Source organism: Oenanthe melanoleuca, chromosome 1, assembly GCF_029582105.1.
Source record: "Oenanthe melanoleuca isolate GR-GAL-2019-014 chromosome 1, OMel1.0, whole genome shotgun sequence".
NCBI lineage: Eukaryota > Metazoa > Chordata > Aves > Passeriformes > Muscicapidae > Oenanthe > Oenanthe melanoleuca.
This window is the reverse complement of record NC_079333.1, coordinates 64,145,909-64,168,570: the sequence shown is the minus strand read 5'-3', so window position 1 is coordinate 64,168,570 and position 22,662 is coordinate 64,145,909. Positions and strand designations below refer to the sequence as shown.

General features: G+C 41.2%; 1 protein-coding gene across 3 annotated transcripts in view; it reads left to right on the top strand.

Annotated features, from left to right (window-relative positions):
* The window catches only part of KLF12 (KLF transcription factor 12), a 225,529-nt gene that overhangs the window by 137,353 nt on the left and 65,514 nt on the right, over nt 1-22,662 (top strand). For all 3 annotated transcript variants that reach the window (XM_056487431.1, XM_056487414.1, XM_056487422.1), the window contains exons 4-5: nt 2,669-3,212; nt 17,875-18,010. In XM_056487431.1, the coding sequence (XP_056343406.1) occupies nt 2,669-3,212; nt 17,875-18,010 (680 nt within the window). The remainder of the gene's footprint in view (nt 1-2,668; nt 3,213-17,874; nt 18,011-22,662) is intronic.

The following is a 22,662-nucleotide window of genomic DNA, read 5'->3' as shown; positions in this document are numbered from 1 at the left end:
GGTACAAATACTTTGTGTGATATCAGCTACAGGAGGCTTTGGGATTCTTTGCTCTTCTTGTGAGGGACCTAGTGCTGCTTTGTGCCAAGGCAGGTGGGACTTTGGGGCAGATGCACTCAGTTTGGCAATAGACTACTTTTGAGGTCTGTGTGGATCCCCTGTGTCTAGGCCCTTGTGGCAGTGGGTCAACCTGATTCCTGCCTCTGGCTCCCTGGGAAAACCTGGAACTAAGGCAACATAGGATTTCTTGCATGGTGGATTTATCTTACTGTGGATAGAGCTGGCATTTCACCCTGCTGCTAGATGACACTTGTGTGGCCATATGCATGGAGGGATCCCTCATCTCTCTTGCACAAGCTGACGCCATTTATCCCTCTCCTCTTAAGCATTTAAGATAGGAGATGCTGCCTTTGGCCTTATGAGGGCTCAAGTGTAGCCCATGCAGGTGTCCCTCTCCACTTTGCCTTTGCTCTGGTAGCTGTCTGTTCAGTTCAGTAGAACCAGTCTGTCTGCCCAAGTGCACATAGGTGAGACTTGTCAAGATTTGACAAATTAACTTCTTGTGCCTCGTACGTTTATGGTTTTGTCTTTATGATGACATGGTGAGGAATCTCATTATGGACAATAGCCAGGATTAGATGTTTCAGAGGAAGTTACCAGGAATCATCTCCTGGCAATTGCAGGCAAGTTTGCCTTTTTGCTCTTCTTGAGGAAGAGCTTTACATAGCCTTGTCACTCATGGCTAGTTATGTGCTTTGAAAAGGAACCTGTTCTTCACTCTGTGTTCTTTTTAACAGAATTTCCCATTGTCTTTATGAAAAGGGATATTTTGCTTTTGTTACTTGTATTACAACAGAATAGCAGGGTCCAGAGTCCAGTTGAATCCATTATTTAGATGGTGGTCTCTTTATTTTAAATAGATTTATGTATGAATAGAGGAAGAGAACATTACAGAGATGTTCTTGCTTTCAAATGGGGGGAAATGTCAGATCCAAGAACCAATCTAAATAAACTAAATAGATGAGATCTACTAGAACATCTCATCTTTCAGCATGCCAGGAATAAAATCCAGTTAGGCCCTTATTACTGCAGTTTTCAATATAAGTGTTTGTATTTTTCTTTTTCAAAAGAAATTCATTCTCTGGGGAAGCTTGACTCTGACTCAAAACAAGGAGGATTTTCCTTGGAAATAGTTAATGTAGTTGATTATAAAAATCCCAAAGGGAATTAGTAGCTTAATTGAATGTTAGTTTATTGACAGTAGATGCATTAAAATATTTCTATCTTAAATATTTCTGACTTAATATTTCTAGATACTTAGTAAATACTATAATCTAGAGATTAAGTTAATGCATTTAGAGCTGATTAGGTCTGCATAGGGAGTTTCGAGTCAAGTGAGGTTTGAAGGAGCAGTGTTTCATGTTGAGGTTGGGGTTTGGTACTGCACTGTGTAAATGTCTGTCTGTAGAGAAGCTCTGCTGCAGTGCAGTGCTGTGGAATTCCTTAGCTAAGGAGCTGAGAGCTGTGCTTTGTCTTGTGGCCAGGTTATCAATGGGCATTTCCATCCTTGCTCTGCCTGGTGAAAATTACTTGAAAAAACATTGTTAAAGACTGGATATTAATAGTGTACTGTCAAAATGGAAAGATATATCAAATGAACTTCTCTAGGGATCTGTCTTTGGTCTAGCATTATTCAAAAATTCTATTAACCTCTTTGATGAGGGAAATAAGGGAAAACTATAAAAATAGCAGATGGCACTGCTCTAGAATAAATTGAGTCCAACAAGCTTTGAAAGAATTAATCAAAAGCATAAAATTATTTTGTGAAGTCAGGAAAATTGTTCTCAATTAGTGTGGAAATAGTAATAATAATAATAATAACAATGGAGAAGGCTATCTAATGGGCTAGTTCATAATAATGAATTGCTGTAACCGTTGCTTGCTCTGACAGGACAGTCATACAAATGCATGGCTCTGTACTGACATGTAAGTTCATTATCAGTGGCCATTCAGAGTGCAGAAGTCAAACATAGATCTGAAGGACTGAGGGTAGCATAAGGCACCACCTTCTGAAAGGTGTTGTGGACAAAACTTCAAAGATCACTGTAAAAGAGCAAGTGGTACTAAGGCTTGTCCTTTTAAAGCAGCCGTGTGACAGAAAGAAGCAGCCAGGTCTGCCTAGTCTAGAAGAAGGTGACAAATGGGGGAAATTACAGTCTTTGAGCATGCAGAAAGTTGTTTGAAGAGTGGTGATAACCATTTTTTCTTCATGTCTGAGTGATGATGACAGAAGAGAGTAGTGCTGTGGTTTAAAATTAGATCTTGGAAAAAAATGTCAATATAAATAGTTACTACTGCTGAAGATTCTTAAATTTTTGTCATTGGTGACTTTGCATAGTACAAAAGTACCAGGATGATTTTTACTGTTAATCCTGACACTTTCTAAGAAATGGGAGTAGATTTTTTTTTTCTTTTTAATATTTTGTTCAAACAGAATATGTCTGTGCTTTCTGACATGATTAGTACTTTAAAATTATGAGCTGACCCAAGAAAAGGAAACAAGTTCTGTGGCTTTCATGATCAAGTTGTGTGGTGTGCATTAGCAGCTGGGTGTGCAAGTCATCTTTAGCCACACGGGTAACCATGTCCCTTTGTTCTTCCTCAACAGTCTCCAAACGTCCACAACTACCCAGATATGGATGCTGTACCTTTGTTACTAAACAACATGAAGGCCGACCCCACGGAGGATTCATTATCCACAGACCATTTCCAAACACAGACTGAACCAGTGGACTTGTCAATAAACAAAGCCAGGTCGTCCCCTACAGCAGCTTCATCATCGCCGGTTTCCATGACAGCATCAGCCTCGTCCCCTTCCTCTACTTCCACGTCTTCTTCCTCTAGTCGGCCAGCTTCATCCCCCACAGTAATAACATCAGTCTCCTCAGCAGCTTCTGTACCATCAGTATTAACTCCAGGTCCCCTTGTGGCCTCTGCATCTGGCGTTGGAGGCCAGCAGTTTTTGCACATTATCCACCCAGTACCACCTTCGAGTCCCATGAACTTGCAGTCCAACAAGATGAGTCATGTGCACCGTATCCCCGTGGTGGTACAGTCGGTTCCTGTAGTCTATACAGCTGTGAGATCACCTGGGAATATGAACAACACTATAGTAGTACCACTGCTGGAGGATGGCAGAAGCCATGTCAAAGGTAAGGTGGAGCCAGTTTTGTGCATCTGTGGCATCTCTGAAACTGATCTTGTATGAGAAACACTTGCCAGCAATTATAAACTTGTCAGTTTCCATACTTACTGTGTTGTTGCTGAAAAGATACACACTTTCCTTGGGAGGAACCTTTAAAAAGTCTTATCTCAGATGATCTTTAAAGTAAGTAAGTTTTTAAATGAAGACTGAGTTCAGCAGTGGTGTTAGATGCTTGGACAGCTTGCAGCAGGTTTTGTCCTGAGAGAAACAAGTCCTCCCCAGAAGCTGGAGAAGCAGGACAATGGAAAAAATGTCAGTGTATGACAATATATAAAACATCATAAATGAACATGGAAAACTCATCAGGTATTTCAGATTTAGCAAGGGGAGGAATGTCAGAGGGATTGTTCCCCAGCAAGGAGAAAGCAATCATCAGGCTCTAGGAATGTGTGAAGGAAAGACTTGTGGACCAAAGATGCATTAGCAGATGCAGAGAAGTAGGTTTTATTAAGCTTAAGGAGTGGCAGTGCAATATTTGGAATTAGGTTTCTTCTTCCAGATTAAACAGCCGAAGGGAAGGAAGCCACCCAGAATGTTTATGTTGGGAATGAGTTTTGCAGACACAGGACCCCAGAGGCACATGGAGGTGTGAAGGGAGGAAGAGGCACATGTCAGAAGGACGGATGCACTCTTGAGGTGTCCAAAGAACACAGAAAGGAAAGCTGGGAAGCAAGAAAGAGTGAGAACCCAACAGTTACTGAGGGAGCAAAAACTTGTTAGAGATGGTAAAATGATGGGTGGAGAAAGGAAGGAAAAAACAGATGTGCCTAGAAACTTGGTAAGCACAGTTTTATAAAGGGGGCATTAGTGACAGAGATGGATATATGAGGAGAAGAATGAGATACTTATTTCAAGGCTCATTGCATGTGAGCAAATAAAATACAGTAATTTTCCCCTGAAATGAGGTATTGCTTGCAGCAGAAAGGGAGGATATTTACGGATAACCTTACTTTGGGGCTTATGAGACTGCAGGGCATTTAGTCTTATAACATCTCTTGTGTTCCTAATTGCATAGTGATCAGGTCTCAACAACTTGTTTCTCACCTCTTTTGTCTGTTCTTGATAAACTGGCAACTGTGTGTTATTGTACAGGACTACAGTGACGGGGCATTCAGATGTTCAGGGGCATCCTGTTGTCTATTAGTCTGTGATTCTCCTACTGTTCCCTCACTGCCTAGGTAGGACTGTACCCTCTAAATAGGCTTGGACATAGGAAATGAACTCATTTTTAATCTGAATCTAGTTTTAAACCTCAGAATGATGGTATAAATTTTATTACACTTCATACAATGATGTAATTTTAGTCCTTTGTGCCTATGTTAAGAAATTATGAATAAAACCAGAACTTTGTACCATGTAGCCTAAGCAAAAAACCTCAAACAAACAGAAAAAGGAAAGTTTTCGTCTTTATTATGATTTTGAAGCTTCAAGGTGCACCTAACCATGAGCTCATCAATAAATTTTTCTGTTTTTCTTTTCAAAGGTGCTAGTTGGCTGTGGTACTACTCTCCTCTATAGGAAGCACCTCCTGATCTTGTAAAACTGGAACTTTGCTACCCCAGTTTCATCAACAAAATTCCAGAATTTAATGTGCTGTAGGGATTTCAGCCCATGAACTCCATGCATTCTGACCTGCCCTGACAATATGGCCCTTGTGCTCTAATTGGCAGAGGTCATTAGCCATTAACCCCTGCTTCATCTATTAATGCATAGTAAAAGAAAAATAAGGGATTAACAGTTCTTCAATTTATTAATTTTTTTTTTTCTCATGAGTTGTACTCATTTTGTTGTCGCTAATTCTTTTGGTTTGAAAGTTCAGGTTAATTTGAATAAATATAATAGAAGTAAATTGGGCAGCAATCCACTTTAGATAGTAATCTTTTATCAGTTTTTAGTGGAGTGTTTTTCATCTTGTAATGCAAAACAATATAAATATTTAAATGCTGTGATATCACACAAATAAACCAGTTAAATGATTTTCATATGTGTGCAGACTAAATTCCCTTCAACAATCAGATCTTGTGCTAATAACAAAAAATAAATGTACACAGATCCTAACAGGATATTGTTGTCAAATTTAATTAGTTTCTAATCCTCTACCAGCTGATGGACAAATGTTTGGAGTCATCTAGAGTCACAGCTTTTGACTTATACGTGAATGCTGATAATTTTCAGAAACAGAAAAATATGCACACTGAAACAGTTGATCCACAGAAGGCATCAGCAACATAGTCCCAGTGTTATTCCTGCACTGGTGCTAATTCAGAGACCACATTGATGATCCAGGAGTGCCAGTTGGGAAGCACTTGAAGTTATATTTAACATTAACCTTTATCTAAGCCCTATTCACACAATTGAGACTAAGGCTCTTTCCTGAAAAGAGAAATTTTTTAATGCAAAAATTACTGAAAATGACATTAGACCTGAGTTCAGACCTTTCATGTTTTTCTAGGTTTCAGGTGCTGAGGGGAACAAATACAAGAAACAGGGCATAGAGAAAAGCTTTTTCTGTGTTATTCCCAATTTCATTTTTCTCATGTTGAATTTTTGTCTTCCTTCCAGGTTTGACTAGAACCATTTAATTTTTATTTTTTTTGCAAAAGCTTCTCAGGCTGTCACCATCCCGCTAATACTATCTCCAGGTGTTTTGCTCAGGTGGCTTTCTGCTTTCCCTCATGCTCTCCAGTCCTCCTTTCTCTTTCTCTCTCTCTCTCTCTCTCGGAAAAAACTCTCCTGCTGGCTGCTTTTTTAGGCAGTTCAAGCAAACAGTTCTTTCTTCATGTTCTATTTGAATTCTCTCTTCTGTTTCCCCTTCTGTTTTCGATTTTTCTATTTTTCCTAGTCCTTCCCATCTTGCTGACTGCTCTTGGAGTTCCACTTTCTCCCCCTCCTTTTCTGTTAATATTTCTAACCAAGACTGTCATCTCCTCCTCCGCCTCTGTGCATCCTTCTCCATGGTGTCATTCATCATGGCATTCTTTGTCTCACCATCCTTCAGAAGAGTCTCAGATCTCCCTTTCTGCCTCCCAGTTTGCTGTTTATTTCTGCTATCTATCCTGCCTCCTCTCTCCTTTTTTTTTTTTTTTTTTTTTTTTCTTGCAAGGTTTCTTTTTGTTTTGAAGACACATAGCTCTTGTATATACAAAGTACCAGCAGCATCCTGTCAGGTCCTGTGCTATGTGCTACACCCCAAGGCAGGCAATGGGAGACAGGGCTGTCATGTTGCAAAAGCACCCTTATGTCAGAGTGATGTGCTTTTGCAGGGTAAAAACCTAGGCTAAATTAAACACAGGACTGGTGCATTTCTAGGAACTTATTAACAATGCTTAATTAGAAGGTAATTAGCGAACACTATTTTTGGTGTTGGTAACACAACACTTACCATTTACAAATGTTAGTAAATTCCTACAAGTTGCTGACGCCACAACCCTGAGCTATGAACACACACACAGTTATGTGCAGACTCCTCTGCTGACCATGCACCTTCCTCCCCTGATGCACCCATTGAGGAGGACACACTCAAGGGAGACCCCCAAGGCAGTGAGGTCCCTGCAGCCCCCACAGCACCAGCCCAGCTGTGCAGGTTGCCCCCTACAGCATTCTCCTCTCACTATTTCATGCACACAGGGCAGAGTGATGCGTTGGGGCTGCTGGGCACAGAGGGGAAGGGAGCCAGGCACAAGTCCTCACAGACACCCTGGGGCCAGGCTGTGCCCTCTGCCCCCCCTGCAACATGGCAGAATCAAAGTTCACTTCCCTCAGTGGTCACTGCTCTTGGCAGAGCCTGAAAAATGCTTGGAGGTTTTTTCTGTGAGGATTAGGTGGTGGTGACTAGACGTTATTGTACATTAAAATATTCCATGTAGCAGTATTATAGTCCCAGGAAAACTCTTTCCTTGTGTTTTTTTTCTCCCTGTTTAGCAGTGGTGAGTGTTGCTGAAAGTTTAATTAGAGACCCAGCAGGTAGCAGCACCTATAGATAAGACTGCTTGATGGTTTCCCTTAAAGCCCTATCTTCTGTTACTCCAAGTCTGTCTGTGTGTTAACCATTGAGAGTAACATTTTCCATATTCCGTGTCTGCCTCTAACTGTTTGTTTTCTCTTTTTTTCTTCCTATAAGAGGAAGTTTTCAAGAAGAAAAACTGTTCCACTCGTCATGAGACTGAGCATAGAGAAAAAAATGTAGCATTTTCTATGTTGAAAAATTTATTCTAGCTTTTCTTTTTTCTTTGGTATAGAACTGTAGAACCTCAGTGTTTTAATGACAAGAACTTCATGCTTGGTTTGGATCACTGTTCTTTGTATTTTATACTACTGGCAAATCATGTCCCTCTAGCAGCAGGTTTTCCCAAATACAATATCCTTAAAAATTGTTTTCTGTAGTTCAGAGGAGTTACTGCATTCATTGAAGAGCCTTTTAGAAGCTCATTCCTGATACTGGTGCACGAAGGGCTGGTGCAACTTTGATATTTCTGTGGTTTTGCAATCAAATTTATGGATTCTTATCCTTGTGACTTTTTATGTTTTCAGAAGACACAATCACTTGCAAAATTCAGCAGTCAGAACATCATAAATTTAAATCTGCCAACTGAACTTTATCTACTGTAATGACATGGGCTTGGACTATTTTTATGTTATATCTGCATATAGACCTGGCAAAAATACACAGGTTTTGTCTTTTCGCAGTTTGCACATGCCATATTCCTCACTGTGGATATATTAATAAGTAGCAAATGCAGTATCTTTTGCTGCAGATTTTTTGTGATTTAAACCAGGGAGTGCCATTAGATTATTTTATCCACTGCCCTAGTTGTTTTGTTTTTTTTTTTAAGTACAACCTGTTGTTTCTGCCTTCTGTAAAGTTTATCCGCAAAAGTAAATGCAATTTGTAGTAAAAAGATAGAAGTTAAGAGAACTGTTCCATATGTTTGAAGGTCAGATTACAGTGTCTGTTTGTATAAATTATGCTATGGAAGAGACTTCTAATTAAAACAAGTAGTGTTGTCTTTTTTGTTTCGTGTGGAGTGATTATCCTTTTTGCATTTTAGTAGACGGTTATTCTGGATTTGAATTGCGTTAATGCTGAGAGTTTCTATAGTTACAATTATTTTGTTGTTATGCACAAAAATATTTTGTGGCTGTGCATATTCCAGTCTGTTGCCCCCCTAGAATGTTGAAGCTCTCTCCCCCTGTTTGGTTGGTTCAGCTGGAAGAAACGCTAGTGGTTCTGGGAAAGCAGGAATAGGTTGGCAGTGGCTGGCCAGGAGGAGAAGCAAGGCCGAGGAGAGGCTTGTGTTCAGGGTGAGACCTGTGCTGCTGGAAATGGTGCACGTTATTTAAGAGCTAGAGTAAACAGTGGTTTTGCCAGAATGGAGAGTTAAAACACAGGCTATAAGATATGCTGTGGTATTTGAGACCGAGGAGGTTGAATTAAGACAAAATGGATTTGGTTAACTATAGGGACTTCCCTAAACAGTCTTCTGCTTAAATTTCCAGGAAAGTATTACTTCTGTTGATTTACTAGTGACATAGTTAGGTTTTTTCACTGTGGAAGCAAATGCACTTTTAAGATTCATCAGTATGATTTGTTCATGTTGATGTTCATTGTTTGTTTTCAGCTAGGAGGGATTTGAGGAAGGGAATGAGGTAGATGGATATTTCAGCTTGATTTGTGAAGCCCAGCATAAGCAGGATGAGTAAACCTATTCTGACATATCCTCAGTCCCTGCACCTTTTGGAAGCTGTTACTTCCATGCCAAGAATGCCTCTGGCCCTTCAGTTCTGTATTCTCACCAGGGCCGAGCTTTGATCTGCTTGTTTTTATTCCATGAATTTGGATCCAGCAGAAACACATGCCTAAAACTTCTCATTTATTTTATCTCTGCCTTGGGTTTTACTGTGGCTTGGACTAACCTGCTGGAAGCTTCCTGATTTCTAAAATATCTCTGGCCTGTTGCAGTCTGCTACCATTGTGTAGTAGTTTCACAGTATTTTATTTAATATTGAGTATATTCTGTCCTCCTTATTTTCCTTGTTTACTTTTGATGATAGAGTATTTGTATACCGGATGCTCAGTGAGATATTAAATCTCTGTAGTCTTAGTAGTTCCTTTTTTTGTGTAGATGAGGTCTCCTGGCATTGAAAAAGCTTAGAAAGATAAAAATGTTTTGTTTAAAAAATTGATTTGTATGTTTATGTATATAACCCAATGACAGAGATGCTTAAGTATGTGCATATATTACATCCATGCAATCCCTCTTACCTCTGTATTTCTCCATATAGCTATCCTTTTACAGGTTTATGGCAAATCTGTTGAAATTATTTTAAATATTGCCCTTGATTGGATCATAGCAATTAATATTCTCTGCTAGATTAGTTATACTGTGCATTCAGTGCCAGTTCCTATTATCTGTGAACCATAACCATGCTAGGTGCAGTTAACTGCTCAAGCCATATAGTCCCATAAACTCTTAATAAAATTTGAAAACTGTGGAGTATGGGTAATCTTGCTATAAATTGTAATAAAAATTACCCCCGTAGACTCCATATTCTGACCATTACGTTCATGGATACTGCTGCTTTGTACATAAAGTTTTATGAAATAAATTGACCAATTCTGCTGCCCCTACCAGGCATCAAGCTGTTTTGATCAAAAATCTGATAGGTGCACTCAGTGCATTTTTCCAATGCATAAAACATTTGTAATGAACTTTAAATAGGAAGAAAAATGCTGTATATGTGCTTTATACAGCATGAACCAGCTTAGGAGAAGGAAATAGTGAATAGCATCATTCATATGTGCTTGGTAGGTCTGTAAAGACACAGTTTTGTTCCCTAGAACACATTAAATAAACCTGAGTACAACACAGTCTCTGTGATCATAATTTTAAGTAGCTGCTGTACATCTGTTTCTGGAAGTGTTGCTTCCACCGTTAAAAATGCAGAGTGATGTCTGTTACAATCTTTTTTGATGCTCTCCTGCTTACCACGTCCATGCTGGTGTCCTGTTCTCTAAACAGATTTCCAAGAAGGGGGATGTTCATTTGTTTCAGACATCAAGCTGTGGTGTGAAGCTGCACTTCCACAGTGACAAAATCTATTTTGTAGGAGTAACCAAGAAGAACCAAGATGAGTTTTTCCCTCTGCTTAGTGTTTGATTCACTCAGATGCATTTATTATCAGAGATGTTTGAGACAGTTTCATTTTAAGAAAGAGCAGAAGAGTTGCTCTTGGCCAGCAGGTTTCTTGCAATATTTCAGATTCTGAACTATGCTGTATGCCAGAATTAAGAGTCCAGAGTTGTGGTTTAGATACTGCAGTATTCATAACTGCAGTGTTTCTGGTGCTGGCAGATTAATTGTGCATTGTGCTAAAACGTGAGTGCCATACAGTTTTCTTAGCCATATTTTCTGTTTCCATCCTTCTAGGTGTTTGACAGCAAATGTCTGTCTCTTACTTCAGTCCTTCATGCTCTGCAGACACAGGGACAGACGTGTAACAGCAGATCTAATGAAATTCTTGTGAATGTTAATTTAGACATGTGAGGTAGTATTTGGTTTTCCATTCCTAATGGAAGTAATTGCAAAACAGCATTGCTTGCAGCTGGAGACAATCTTTAACCTATTGTATGCCAAAAGGGACTGAAATCAACCGGAGAGGAGTTTATTTGGAACTGCAAAGGTGACCCTTTCTGGCTTATTTGAGGCACCCCATGTTTCTGCTTCATTTAAACTTCATCACAATAAAAATATGTGGCTGTGTTTCCGAAACCAAACCCATCACCCAGGTGTGGATGAGAACTGCTAGGCAGGAGGGGCCTCCCCCCATCCAGGCTGATGTCTCAGCTGGCACAGGTCTTGGTGTCCCTGCCCACTGCAGAGCTGTGTAGCCCTGCTTCTGACAGGCGACTCCTAGTGGGTGAACAGCAGGACCGGCTGGAAATGGCATCACGAGCAATCATTTTGATTAGCAGGTTGATAAGGCATCCTTCAGAGAAAGCAGCGTGGGGAGTTAAAAATGTAAAACAAGCAAACAAACTCTGAATCTGGAAATCCTTTCAAAGAGCAGGAACAGATTTTTAATTATTTTAAGAGAGTAGCAGCAATTCTTACCGTAGTGTGGTGTGTTGTGTTGGCAGACCTATATGTGGGTAGGTTTACAAAGTTATTAGCTGAGAAGTAAAGTAAATGCAGAAAATTGAGTTTTTAAGCTGAAGTGAGACAGAGGTATTTCAGGATGCTGAAATTTTCTCTCTGCTTTCACACCAGCAAGCATCATCTCACAAAGAGTCATTTCAACATCAGTTAATTACTGATGTTATGTGGCTTAGCTATAAATTGAGGTAAAACTCATAGTGGTTACTTAGTTTTCTCCTGCTCTTAAATATTTCATTCAACTTTAGCCCAAGGGGCTCATATTTGCCTTCAAATCAAAGATAGGATGTAGAATAAAATTATTTCTGGTTGGTGTCCATGAGCCTAATGAGGGGATGAGTTTTCATCCCTTTGACTCACAGGAAATTTGATTAGGGAAAGTAAATCAGGTTGCAGTAACTGAGAACTACCAGTGGTGACAGCAGTGTTGTGGTGTATGGCCATTTTCATGCCACCTGCAGACATCCAGAAGCAGGGCTTCTGACAGTGCCTGGCTTTGTCTGACCAGATCAGAGCACTTGAGGTGTGTATCCCTGATCAATCACTGCACAGAAGCAAAGATGGACAGACCTGGCGGAAGCCCAGATATGACAGATGGGGAGAAAATTTATCTACAATCCTAGTATCAGCAGCACATGTGGGAGGAGGGGTGCTGGGCTCTTGTCAGCCTAGAGAGATTTAAGTCCACAATCCCTTCCTTCCCAAGGGTTTCCAGAATGTGGGCAGGAGCACCAGTTTAGAGAATGAAGAAGAAAAGAAGTCCCCTGATGGTGTGGCTGTGTGCTGAGGTTATTCCCCTGGGGAGGTGGAGGCTTGATCTTGTTCCAAGGGTTCATCTGCCCTTAGCAACCGACAAGCTGGATCCTTCCCAGAGATTGTGCTTCCGTGACATGGCTAATCCCGCACCATGTCAAACCAATGCAGCCCTGTGCCAGAAAGCACAAACTCATGCAGTGCTCATTAAAAAGCTCCTATGCAAGCTCAAATCTCTCCTAGCATTGTAGAACAGGCAATTTTGTCCTCAGAAGCAGGATTGGGTATTGTCTGACCCCACAGCCAGAATAAATTTTAAAGCCCCGAACTGTTTAGTTTGACAGAAATAGAAGCAAGCTTATATCTGATCCAGATCAGGCTTTTTCCTACTGGCACCTGGCAGCTGGCAGATAGAATATTAATGATGATAGTCTTAAGTTGTGTAGTATTTACTGGCTAGTATGTGCCTTACCAGCCATCCATTTGCACATCTTCCCATAAAACAAGTGCAGGAAGTGAATTTGCTCATAGTGCCCAGAGGGAAACTCCTTTTTGGTACAGTTTGGCAAAGGGGCATTGAAAAGTGATTGCATGTATTTGTGTGCATCATGAGCAATTCACTCTGTTTTCTGTAGCAAAAAAGGATCTTTGTTTCTTGAGGCTAACAGGGACGGGAAGCAACATGGCTGCTTGCAGCCTTCAGCAGTTGCAGAGGTTCTTAACTCCCCTGGCTCACCAGCCTATTCAGCATGGAGAGCTAACAGCTTGCTTCTGTAGTTCCTGTGCACTCATTCAATGGCACCTTTGTTCATGGAAACAGCAGTCTCTGACTGTTTTCTTTTTGCTTGCCTCTCCTTAACCTCATTCACACTTTACAAAACCACCAGATAACTCTGTTGGACAAATCTTACCTTTCAAGAGGCGTAGCAAGGGCAAAAAAACTAGTTAAGGTTTAGGGCTTTATTAATTAATGTGCCTGCCTGTTTTTGGGAGGACTCGATTCAGTGACCCAGACAAATGCCTTCTGGACCTGTGGTCCTGAGTTCAGGGAAGAGCTTGGTTGTTTGAGCAAGGTACACCTTGAAGGGAGGTTAAAATGCATTGGCATGTTCTATGGCTTTCTTCCACCTTGCTTGCCAGTTGCATTCTGTTACTCACTTGTCCTCCACCTTTTATATGTTACTTTCTAAACTATCTCTCTCTTGCCTGCATCTCTTCATCCTCTCCTGTTTGATGTTCATTAGGCCAGTAATTACTTCTAATTCAGTGCTTATGAACTGAGGCTGGTATTTGTAAACCTTGGTGCCAGGAGCTGGACAGTTGTTCTTAGATGTCCAGGAGAAAGTCAAAGCTGTTGACATAAGTAGGAGTCATGAACTCTTGTGTGTAACAGTCCTGTGCTGCAGTTTGCGCTCTGCAGAGTGTGGTGAGGAGGAGATATCTGTTAGGCTCTCAGCCAGTTGGTTATTCATATGGCTCGTTTCAGGGAGGAGAGTGGCTTTAAAGGCTGTTTTCCCCAGCAGCTGCAGCCGTGCTGATGAGAAAAGAGGGCAGTTTACTCCAGCTGGCAGCAGCAAAGCTCAGCCTCCTGGTCAGTCACCTCGGCTCCTGAGTGCCTCGGCCACCCAAGTCCACAAGCTGGAAGGAAGTGACAAACAGAGACAAAAAAGAAAGTATATGTGGGGGTGACATATAAAGTAAGGGAATAATCCCTAGAACGTTGTTTTATTTACTTATAATATTTAGTTAGGTTTTCTGCAAGTATGTAACAGTGCTTAAACTATCTGCCTTTGAATTTACCCACTGAGGCCCATTCCATTCCTCACCTTTTGTCCTCTCCATACTTACGTGTGGCAACACCTCATGATATGCTCAAACATTGGTGTCTGATGGGGCAAACTGTACCCAGAGGGTACTGTAAATTGTCCCTGAGTAAAAAAGTACAGTCCTATTAGTACAACCTTTGTGTCTGTGCTAGAAGTGTACAGAGTAGGACTCACTCACTGAATAGGAACAAGGAGAAGGTAATTGAGAGCTTTCATCCTGGCACGTTCCTGCAGTAATCTAAAATCAATGCCAAATGTCATAGGAGTCTCAATAATATCTTAAGAGCAAGCAATCTGCAGTAAAAATGAAACAACATGTCTTAAAAAGAATGAAAGTAAGATTGTTCATATGCATTTATACTGTCTCTTTTTATGTAGGTGTATTCATGCTTAAGTGATCAGAATTCACATATAAGAGCTGTATTACAGACTAAGTTATGCAACAACTTTTGTCATTTCAAGTTAGCTTTAGCTTCTGAGCTAGCTACTTAAAATCTCTGGTGTAGTGGAAGTCAGATAAAACCTCAACTAACATACACAGTTTTTTGTTACAATTTTTAATTCTGTGGGTAAATAACCACCTTTCACGAATGTGTCACCTGTAACATATTTAAATATTGGGCAGATACAAGCATAACATTTTGTAATGAGATTCACTTTAAGGGGAAAAAAAAGGGTTTTCTCAGAGGGTAGTAGGGCACTGGAACAGGTTGCCCAGAGAAGTTGTTGATGCCCCATCCCTGGAAGTGTTCAGGGTCCGGTTGGATGGAGCTCTGAGCAACCAGTGTCTAGTGGATGGCATCCCTGCCCAAGGCAGGGGGCTGGAACTGGATCATCTTTAAGGTCCCTACGAACCTAAGCCTTTCTATGATTCTATGAAAAAACAGGAGAATTAATGAAATGCATCGTAATAATCTCATTCTTTTAAGAAGGAGCATTAAGGAGCAAGGCAGAAGTAGCACTTCTTCCCAAATAGTTTTCTGGGGCTAAATCAGCTGAGTAGATGGTTCAGTTGCTTTTAAATAAAATACTAAGTTATCCCTAGTGCTCAGGTTGAGGTTACGCAGTCAGAAAGGTGCTCGTTCTTCCTAAAACAGTTAAATGTTTTGAAGAATTTCTAAGTTGTTGTGTTGTCTCATGTAGGTCATGGTTCACTGTCAACATACTTTGCTTTGATAAGCAAAAGGTGTTTACCATACATGAGGAAATAAAAAGCAGTCCAAACATAGCCAGCATTACTGAGGCACCTGACCTGTGCCTGTAGAAAGGTAACAGTAGTAGTAATGTGCAACTGTAAAAGCACTGTGGTTCCAGAAGGGGTTATTCCATCAGCTTACTGAACATATTTAACAGTCTCTTCCTTATGAAATTCTGTACCATAAAAACCACAGCTGAAGGTTAGTTTATAATCAGTGTTCTTTTACTCACAGGTGGTTTGCAGCTAAGACATAAATTAAAATTTAAGACTGACTTTCCCTGGATTCATCACTCATTTGTGGAGTGCTTTCTTTTCAAGAGCCCAGCTATTCATCAGTCCTACTGTTATGGCTGCACAGCTCCTGAAGTATCTGCAGCCCTCCCATTTTTCATTATAACTCAGTCCCTTTTGTAGAGTCAGTAAACACTGTAACATAAGAAAGATGGCATAATGGCAGATTTAACTGACTTTTGGAGGTGCTGCCTAGCTGTAGACCCACTGAACTGATCATGATCTCTGAAGGGAGCTGGCCAGGTCTATGGTTAGCCAGAGCTGAGTAGGAATGAGGACCTTTATCAAAAATCGTGTCGCAAGACCCAGAAGAAGGTGTCCTATCTCTGACACTGCAATACAGGAGAGTACAAACTAACAAACTGCAACAGTTAGCCCTTTAAATAAATAACCAGGAATTCCCCTATTTCACCAGAGCAGACAAAATAAACACATTTTTACACAAATCTCTGCCTGTCTTTCCCCTTGCTATGCCTCCCTTGCATCAGTTTTGCTCTCTTCTCCAGCTGCTTTCGGTGTCTTTCAGCACTTACTGATCCAATGTGGTATTTTGTGAATAAGGAGAAATCTCTCTTTCTCCACATCACCTCTGAAGTTTGTCTGTGGCATAAGCAACCCCCAGTTCCTCTCAGCACTATCCCAAGTCACAGCTGTGCCCTATATTTCTCCTCTATGTCCATCTCTTGCTTCCCTCCCCCTATCCCACCAATTTGTGCTTTCTTCCCCTTTGAAGGGCAGCAACCACACTAAGAGGGAAGGCAGGTCACCTGCCTTTCTCCTCTCCTTTCCTGTTTCTCTTTGGCAAAAAATCTAGCTCTGGTGGCCATCTGCCAGGTGCACACCCAGCTGCTCTCCCCCCTCCTCCTACACATTGCAGGGGGGAAGATAAGGTGCAAGGGTGCAAGAGCTCAAGGCTCAAGATAAAGGCGGGGAGATCACTTACCATTACAGGCAAATAGGACTCAGTGTGGGAAAAGTAATTTATTGCTAATTAGAAGTAGATTAGGATGGTGAGAACCACCATCCCCAAGCCCCTTTTCCAGGACCCTGCTCCTTGATTCCCAGCTCCTCTCCCTCCCCCATCTCAGGGGGATGGGGACTAGGGGCTGTGGTTAGTCCATAATTGTTCCTCTCTGCTGCTCTTTCTCCTCACACTGTTTCCTTGCTCTACTGTGGGTTCCCTGTAGGTAGTAGTTCCCACCAGGACAGTCTCCTCCATTATGAAGAACCTTCTCCCCTCCATCTCCTTGTACGCTGGTATCTGCAGGGTTGTTTCACATGATCCCAGAACTGTTAGTATTGGAAGGGACTTCTGGAGATCACCCAGTCAAACACCCCTGACAAGCCAGGGTCACCTAGAGCAGATTACACAGGAGCACATCTAGGTGGGTTTAGAATGTCTCCAGAGAGGGAGGTTCCACAATCTCCCTGTGCAGCCTGTTCCCGTGCTCTGCCACCCTCAGTGTAAAGTGTTTCTCACACTTTTTTCCCCTCAATCCTCTCTTGGCCAGTTGTTTTGCCTTTTCTTAAAGCTGTTTTCCCTGAGACACCCCCACTGTCTGCAGGGCTCAGCTGTGCCCAGCAGTGGGTCAGCTGGATGAGAGGAACTGTCTGTCTGGCACAGGGCAGCCCTGGCTGCTCCTCATACAAATCCCTGCAGCTGCTGCTGCCAGCACCTGGGTACTGACAGTATGGTTATACTGTAAGCTGTGGATAGGTAAAACAGTCCTGCAATTTCTAATCTTCAGATATTTGTAAGACCTGAAATTGGGTGGCTTTTTGAAAAAATTTGTTATCCCCCCTGACACTGGTCACCTCAATGTTGGTTGCCTATGTGAGGTTACACACAGTGTGGAGTGAAGGATCCTTCAGAGGCTGACAAGGATGTTGAATTGTCTCAGAAATCAGGATGACTGGGGTTTTAGATGCCTAAATTTTAATTGAATGAAGATGGGTTCCATCCTGATACCTCACGATGAACACTCAGAGATTGCCCCTGAAATTTTGCTGTCAAATGCACTCTTGAGTGTTCTGTGTTGTACAAAGCAGATGTAACCCTTTCCCTTCACTTTCTGAAGTCAAACATGTATGTTACTTGAGTGTAAAGTGGTTTTTTGTTGGATGTGGTATGTGCAGTTATATTTCAGTACTGCTGAGTGCATTGGTGTAGCCTCTGTGAATTCACAGACCTGCATGGCCCTGGAAGTGCTCACATCCAGCTGTGGCACCACTGGGTGGCTTTACCCCACCTATGAGCTGATCTGGGAAGCTCAGCACAAGCAGAGCTCTCCAGGCAGAGCAGGCAGATGTGTTGTGCGCCCTGATGTTGTTCTGGGACAAGATTAATTTCAGCACACTCTTATTAATCCATTATATGTCTCTTTGCAGCACAAATGGACCCCCGAGGCCTATCTCCCAGACAAATTAAAAGTGACAGTGATGATGACGACCTGCCAAATGTGACCTTAGATAGCGTTAATGAAACTGGATCTACAGCGCTCTCCATAGCCAGAGCAGTGCAAGAGTAAGTATCACGTTCCCAGACAAGATGAGTGGTGCTGAGGTGTGCCCAGGGCTGTCCTCCCTGCCAGCACCTTTTCCATGCAGCTTTATTCCCTTTTGGAAGAGATTACTGTATCTCTTGTCTCTCTCATGCTCTTTTCCTTTCTTTCTCTCTGCCCTCATTATTAGGTTGAGTTTCAAACTGAAGTGGTTTCTTCCCCTTGATGTAGTTGGAAAGCTTGCAGTGGTTTTATATCCTCTCCAAAGAGAGGTTAGATTACCACTCAAAAAACAAGTATTTTTTCCTTGGCTGAAAGCAGCATCAGGAAGTTGATTCTAGTTGCTGTCAGATAGGAACTAGCTACATTTCTCATGGAGGACAGTGTCATTGGAAGAAAATTACTGAGGGACTTCAAACAATTTTTACATTGCTGGTATTTTTCTGTATACTTCTGCTAACTGGGTCGACAAATAATTTCTTAATTTAGTGCCTGCACTGCTTGTTTGAAAAAAAAGAAACAGTTTATCACGAACATTAGCAATTCTGTAGATGCATGAGCTTGTTCAGTCACCGTAGCAGCTGGAAGGGAACCAACTGTGAGGTAAATAAGTATTAATATCCCCATTTTATAGGTGAGGAAAATGAGGTTACACATAAAGGTCACCCTGTAGGTCTGAAGCAGAGCTGGAAATAGAACTAGAGCCTCCAGGCACTGAAGCCTGTGCTAGACCCACAAAACACGTTATTTTATCTGAGAGGTTCAAAATATGGGATTTGTGGACATTATTAAATAAAAAATGTGTATAATAAAGACCATTAGACATTACTGTTGTATAAATAATTATAGATGCATTTTTAATGTCTTAATATGGTGTCTAAAAACGTTTTGCTTTATTTTCCTGGACATCAACAGCTAAAAGAGCTGACATTTCTAAGCCACATTTGGGGAGGGACTGTCTTTGAGTTTTTTGGGTTTTTTCTTTTGCATTTTCACCAGACATGTACTAACTCCATCTTCCAGCCAGGCACTGTGAATCTCAAACCAATATTCTCCTTAAGCAGAGAGAGAGGTGTTTGTGGGCAAGGCAAGACAAGGTGTTGGTTCTGTGATTAGCAGGCTCCCTTTCTAACAGTGATAAAGGAGAGGAAGGTTTCTTTGCCAGTGAGGCTATTGCTTGATAGACAGGTCCCATATGTATTTTCCATTTTCTAGTCACAACACCAGGCCCTGAAGTGCTAAGTATTTTTTCTCAATTTATAGCACACATAGTAAGCCAGAAAAATAAAACAAGTCAGGATTTTGCACTAAATGATTTTGCACTCTCTAATTACTGAAAAAAGGAGGTATGGAGCACTAGCAAATAATTCTAATATATGACTGGCAGGCAGATACTGTTCGCTGTGATGGATATTGAACACTTAGAGAATTGGTCAAACCATGGGAAGCTTTTTTAGCTTTTGCATGATGCATTCCACAGTTTGTGAAGGTAAATATGTTGAGTATTACTTGACTGGCTCTGGAGCTTAAAAATTAAATTAAGAAATTTAATAATGTAACATCAACTTGTTCTTGTTACAGGTTTTATTTAAATAGTAATCTGTTAGTTTATTTCAAAAGCCCCATTAGGAAAATCTAATTTGGCTGTGATCTGCAATTTGTCATCTTTACTTCATTCTCGGTCACAGACACCACACATACAGCTGCTGAGTTGAAAAGGAATGTTGGCACTTCATGCCAACTGCACTCAATCTATTTCTTACTTGGTCTGCAATATTGTGCCCTACAGGCAGGCTCTATTTTGATTTTAGGCATCTAATATGTACCTTAACATTTGATGTTTAGCAAAGGAGTCCACTGAAAAAGAAGCTCTCATTCTCCATAGCCTTGCTGCAGAGAGGAAAGTGTCTCTGAAACCTTCCAAAGGGAGATCCTGTGTTCTCAATTTCAGCATCTAAACTTAGCAGACAGGAATTTCCTCTGAGGACATGGAAAGGCACCTACTGTTCTGCTGAATAACCGGGTGGCGTAGGGACAAGCATAGAAGGACTTCTTCAGCAGTCTAAAGTGTAGGTCAAAGCTTAGTGCTTCAGGGAGGCAGACTGGCCCTTGAGTCTGGACAACTGTCCCACTGAGTGTGTTCTTTTCTAATTGAGCTGGTCAGCTCTTTCTGGTGAATAGTTGCCCAAAAAATAACTTCTGGCAAAGAGTGACTGGGAAGTACACCACAGTACTTCCAAAGCAATGGCAGCATCCTTTTCTTCAGTACCAATTGTTGTTGTACAGTCTTTGTTAAACACAATACCAGCTTGCAGTTTCTTGGTAGCAGGTGCAAGACATCAGCTGACCTTTTCCTGCTTGATTTTCAGGCATGTTTTTAATTATTCTAGATAAGAATTATGAATATATATATGTATATATGTATAAATATTTGACTACTGCCACTCATTCTATAAGAGAAGTAAGGGGGTTCAGACTTTGGTGATTTCAGTACCTGGTGGTAGGCATTTGCTTTGGGTTGATCCCATACAACCCCTCACACAGCATATGGGGCTGTGATGGATTGCCTCAGTGCCTTGCCCTTCCTTGCCTCCTGCCTTTCCCTGTGCTGTCTGTGGGGCTCAGGATTCATCTTGGCTGTGTGGATATCTGCATCCAAGCCAGTCACTTCACTCCCTGCACAGGGGCTGGTTGGCAGGTTCAGGCAGCAATCCCTGTGCCCTACTGGAGCTGTGTGATTTAGGGCCAGAGAGAGACTCGGGCTGTGAGTGCTGCTCCTCTCCATCACCCACAGCAGTGCAGAACTGCCTGGGACACACATCAGCCCTGAGATCCCTGGTGCAGGGTGAGCCTGCTTACCTAGCAGGTCACAGCACAGTTTGGAATGCCTGTCTGAAAGCTTTGCTTTTCGTGTCCTCTTAAACTGGATTGCATCCTCCTATGTTGCTGCTTTGTTTCAGGTCTACTGTAGTCTTACAGGAACAAAATTCTTAGGAATAAAAATTGTGACAATGAAACACCAAGAGCCACGTGTTTGGCATTCGTTCTTATTTACACAAACAGAATGTAATTTGCTTGCATATTTGTAAAGTGACCAAGTATGACTAGTTTTTCTCAGGGAAATTGCCTTCTTGCTGCAAGCTTTTTGTTGGCTGAGCTTCCAGACTTCTTTCTCAGTAGTTCTTTTGGAATGAGCTCATAGTTCTCCTTCAGTTCAACAAACCCAATCAATAATGTAAAGTTACAGATAAATAAAGTCATTATTTCAAGCAGGGTACTTTGGTGAAATTTCTTCCTGTGACAGTGCTGCTTTATGGAATTTGCTATGCCTTACAAAACACAGACTAAGAATAATTTATTAATCTCAGATAATATGCTCTGGCTGATAATAAATATTGCAGCATTATGTAGATTTCAGTGGGCTTTGCATTGTAAGCAGCATTTCATCCTTTTTGTGGCGTGTTCTACAAACTCATTTTGACATGTAACATCTAACAAAGAGCAGATTTGCCTCTATATGCCTGACACCACTGATGCTTATTACACAGGAAGAATAGCATTATATATTCAGAGTGAAATCTCAGATACACTCCAGAAATCTTTATGAAGCCAAAGGAGGAGAGGGCATTAGTCAGCCCCTAGAAGATCAGTAGAACTTCTTTAGGGTCCCTCACAGAGGCAGCATGCTGTTCCCTCAGCCTGGCAGCCTTTCCATCCCTAGGCAGAGCTGATGCAGGATGGCCTCAGGAGCCATCTCCATGGTGTATAGTAATGCTAACCATGAACAGAGCATTCATCTCCTTATTTACTCCACACTTGTGTGGTAAAATACATTATTCTACAGCATGTAGCTCTCCCTCCCTGAATATGCATAACTTAAAATCTATTTGCAGAAGCAGGAGAGGCAGAGGGTGATTTTTAGCACCAGCTTTTGGCCAGTATGTTGATAAAAATCCAAAGATGCAGAAATTTCTCCTTCTCTCTAGACTTTTTTTTTTTCCTTAGGTGTTGTAAGTGAAGGAAACTCCTTTTTTTTTTTCACATGTCAAGGAATAGAAGAACTGTGCATATAACTTGATGATGCTCCAGTTAGTGTGTTGTTTTTCTGGAGTAAGGGAGAGACAGAAATTTCAGAGAGGAAATCCTGTCTACTTGTAGTTATAGCTGCAGTTAATTCACAGAGATAGGATTTGTCATTTGTATATGACTGTTCTGACCTTTAGCATGGATTCCTCTTTGCGCTGAGCTGGGTGCCTCGGAGTGCTTGTATGAAAATGAGATTAGGGAGCCTACCCCTGTTCTCTTTGGCTGCTTTATGTGATTAATACATTGATGCTAATGTGATCATCTTACTTTGTTTTTAAATTCTCTGGCATCTATTACTGCAATACAGTAGGAGTTAGTTTTGGATACTGCACTAGCAAAAATAAATTCCACAACAGACAGCATAGCCACCATACCAATGTACTCTCTTAAATTAGTACATGCTTTTCAAATCTGATTTTTTTTTTCCTAGATCTCTTTTTTTCTCCCTCCTCTTCTTCAGTGTAAACTTCTGTGATTTATTTTTATTTCTTTTTAAGTTTGTATCTTTGTTTCCATCAGCCATTCGTTTTCAACACTGGTGTAGTTTGTTTTTCTGCTTTGGTAGCAATCATTACTACTGTTGTGCTAT